This window comes from Octopus bimaculoides, chromosome 8, assembly GCF_046866305.1.
Source record: "Octopus bimaculoides isolate indiv1 chromosome 8, ASM4686630v1, whole genome shotgun sequence".
In the NCBI taxonomy this organism is placed as follows: Eukaryota; Metazoa; Mollusca; class Cephalopoda; order Octopoda; family Octopodidae; genus Octopus; species Octopus bimaculoides.
This window is the reverse complement of record NC_142935.1, coordinates 62,330,360-62,333,334: the sequence shown is the minus strand read 5'-3', so window position 1 is coordinate 62,333,334 and position 2,975 is coordinate 62,330,360. Positions and strand designations below refer to the sequence as shown.

Sequence of the window (2,975 nt, the reverse complement as noted above, 5' to 3'; positions counted from 1 at the left end):
CAAAAACGAAGAACAAACACTAAAAAAACAACAACGCGAGGGCTTGGTACAGGTAAAGTATTAGCAGACGCTCAGGGAAGAAAAGAAAGGTAGTTTAACGTTTCGAGCAAAGCTCTTCTTCAGAAACAGAAGAAAGTCTATCAGAAAAGGAAGATAGAGCAAAGAACATCGCCAACGATTCACATGTGGTTACAAGGCTTCTTTCAGTTTCCGTATCCATTCACAAAACTTTGGTTGACCCGAGGGTATAGCAGAAGACACTTGCCCAAGGTGCCGCACAGTAGAACTGAACCCGGAACCATGTGGTTGGGAAACAAGCGTCTTACCACACAGCCACACCTGCGCCTAAAATAGAGCACAATATCTCAGTATCAAAGTATGTGGATGGCTATAAACATCGAAGCATTAACTGCAGAAATTAGCATCCACCGGATTAATTTAATACCACACTCCAACGTATTATGCTATGCTTCATTGCTGTCATCAAGTCAGTTGTCGCTACAGAGGAAAAAGCAACAATCGCTATTACCTTATTAGATTTCACATAAGGACTCTTTCCCTCTCGTTCTTTGCTGAATAATTACACTCAACGACATGTGACAGCTACTCTAGAAATATTGATCAGCTTTTAGAAATGGGTAATTCTAATCACAATTCTTCATTGTAAATCTTTTTAGTTATTTATTCATTTATTTATCTATCTTACCTTTTCTGGTTTTGTGTTAATTTTTTAATTGTTTGTTTTATTTTAATCTGTGAAGTATTTATTCGGTAGCAAGTGTTGTTGACATTCGTAAAAATAAAACTGTTTCACTTTTGTCTTTTGCCCTTTTTTTTTTTTTTTGTCAAAGTTCAATAGACGAGACATCAGTCAAATAGGTCTCCTGATATGTCTTTATTCTTTTATCTTTTCTTTTGTTTTTGTTTCTGTCATTGGACTGCGACCATGCTGGGACACTGCCTTGAATTGTTTAGTCGTGCAAATTGACCCCAGTTCTTGCTTATTCAAGGGTTTTGGGGATTTTTTAAAAAGTCTGGTACATAATCTGTCGCTCACTTTTGCTGAACTGCTAAATTACGAGAAGTAAACAAACCAACACCAGTTGTCCAGTGGGGACAGGAAATGCTTATAGAAAGGAGTGCACAAACATATACACATATATGTGCGTGTGTGTGTATTGTATATATATATACAGGCTGCGGTGAACAAACTGTTGTCTAAATCAGTGGTTCCCAAACTTTTTCAGCCCAGGGACCATTTTTTACTCGAAAAAATTACTAGGGACCACTTCTACTCTTACTTTATGCTGTTCTATTTTCACATTAAAATACTTAATGAAAAGACAAAATAGTCTATTTAGACTTTAAAATTTATTTTGGCAAACAAAACATAAAATTTTAAATTTAATTTAGTAAACAAAGATAAACACAAGATATCAAAATCATTTTTCATAAAGTCGTTCATTTTTAGTCCATTCAGCTAGTGACTAGCTTGATATTGGTGTTTCTGACACAAGATATCCTAATCAAGTTTAATGAACTCATTTAGTCTGAGTCTGATAGTTGCTCTGCTGTTGACATCTAATTTATTTCTTTTTCTATTTAAAATATCTACAACAGCTGAAAATGCAGATTCCACCATCCATGTGGTAGAGAAAGAAATGGATGAATCTGACATAGACCAGAAGGATATTTTAGTTATGAATTGTGCTATCATCAACCTGGATAGAAAAATTTATCTTTTGGAGAATTTCCACAATCTTCTCAACTAAATTAGACATTTCATCCTGTCTTTTTGTAATTGTGTTATTTGAAAGTGGAATTGTACTCAGAGTAGATGCAGCATCTTTTCCCAGAACTTCATTTGCACAAGCTATCATAGCAGGCTTGACAAGTTTCTCATCATAAATCTGAGGTGCTGCAACCTTGGCAATAATTTCTGAGACCAAATGACTTGGTTTGAGTGTCTTTGCTTTTTCAGTATTTATCTTCTTTACAAAGTCTGGTAGTTTGATTGGCTGCATTTTCTTTTTATTCTCAAAATATTCCCTACCTTTACCAACAGATAATGGATGCCTTAATTTCTGGTGCTGTTCCAGCTTAACTGAATGATTTGTCATGATGACATCACATTCAAGACACATAGGTTTTGAGTCTACAGATACAAAACCAAACATGATAAAATCTTCTTTGTAGTTCCTCAGTTTTGCCATTTTAGCAGTTGGTTCAGACATTATTACAACTGAGCTTAAAACAAATAAAAAATAATAGACACTTTATTTCTACAAAATAATAAATAATTTATTTCTATAAATTAAAAGCATCAAATTTATTATTAAACAATATTGTGTAATGATCAATTTAAAATATCAAATTTATAATTAAACTGTTGTGATTGTAAAATTTAAATTGTGTAATTCTTGATTGTAATATATTATTGATTATATATTATACATTATTGATTCTTATGGAATAATTATTGAATTTTGTTTTCTTATTATTATTGTCTTCACATAAATTATCATTAAATAACAGTGTCTTTATTATCGAACTATATTGTGTAGATATGAAATGGCTTCAATTTTTTATGGCTATGAATTCTCTGGAGACCACTAGAAATTCTCTGGGGACCACCGGTGGGCCCCAGGGACCACGCTGGGAATCACTGGTCTAAATTACGCAAAAATGAAAATAATACTGACATCTCATTTTAACAGATATACTTACTAAAGTTACATTAAAGTATCTTGAAATACTAAAGAGCAAATTTATTCAATAAAATCGTCATTGGCTTCAACCATGGCCTCCAGATGACTTCGGAATCTCCTGCAAATCTCCTGGGCGGTCTGTTTAAGTTGGTCAGTGCTACCATAATCCTTTCCTTCAGTTAACCTTTGGTGTTACAAAGAGTTTTGTTGGTCTCTCGCTCAACTGCGCCCTACACATAATAATCAAGGGGGTTGCAGTCAGGGGAG

The 2,975-nt window shown here is 33.9% G+C and overlaps 1 protein-coding gene across 1 annotated transcript; it reads right to left on the bottom strand.

The window, feature by feature from the left end:
* Positions 1–1,694: 1,694 nt before the first annotated feature.
* Positions 1,695–2,234, bottom strand: LOC149134432 (zinc finger MYM-type protein 6-like). Its single transcript, XM_089355913.1, has one exon. It carries the CDS (start codon positions 2,232–2,234, stop codon positions 1,695–1,697), a length of 540 nt encoding a protein of 179 aa, XP_089212039.1.
* Between the last annotated feature and the right edge of the window lie 741 nt (positions 2,235–2,975).

What these genes read in the sequence shown, in the direction of transcription:
- LOC149134432 (XM_089355913.1), bottom strand. Translation starts at nt 2,234, where the DNA reads ATGTCTGAACCAACTGCTAAAATGGCAAAACTGAGGAACTACAAAGAA.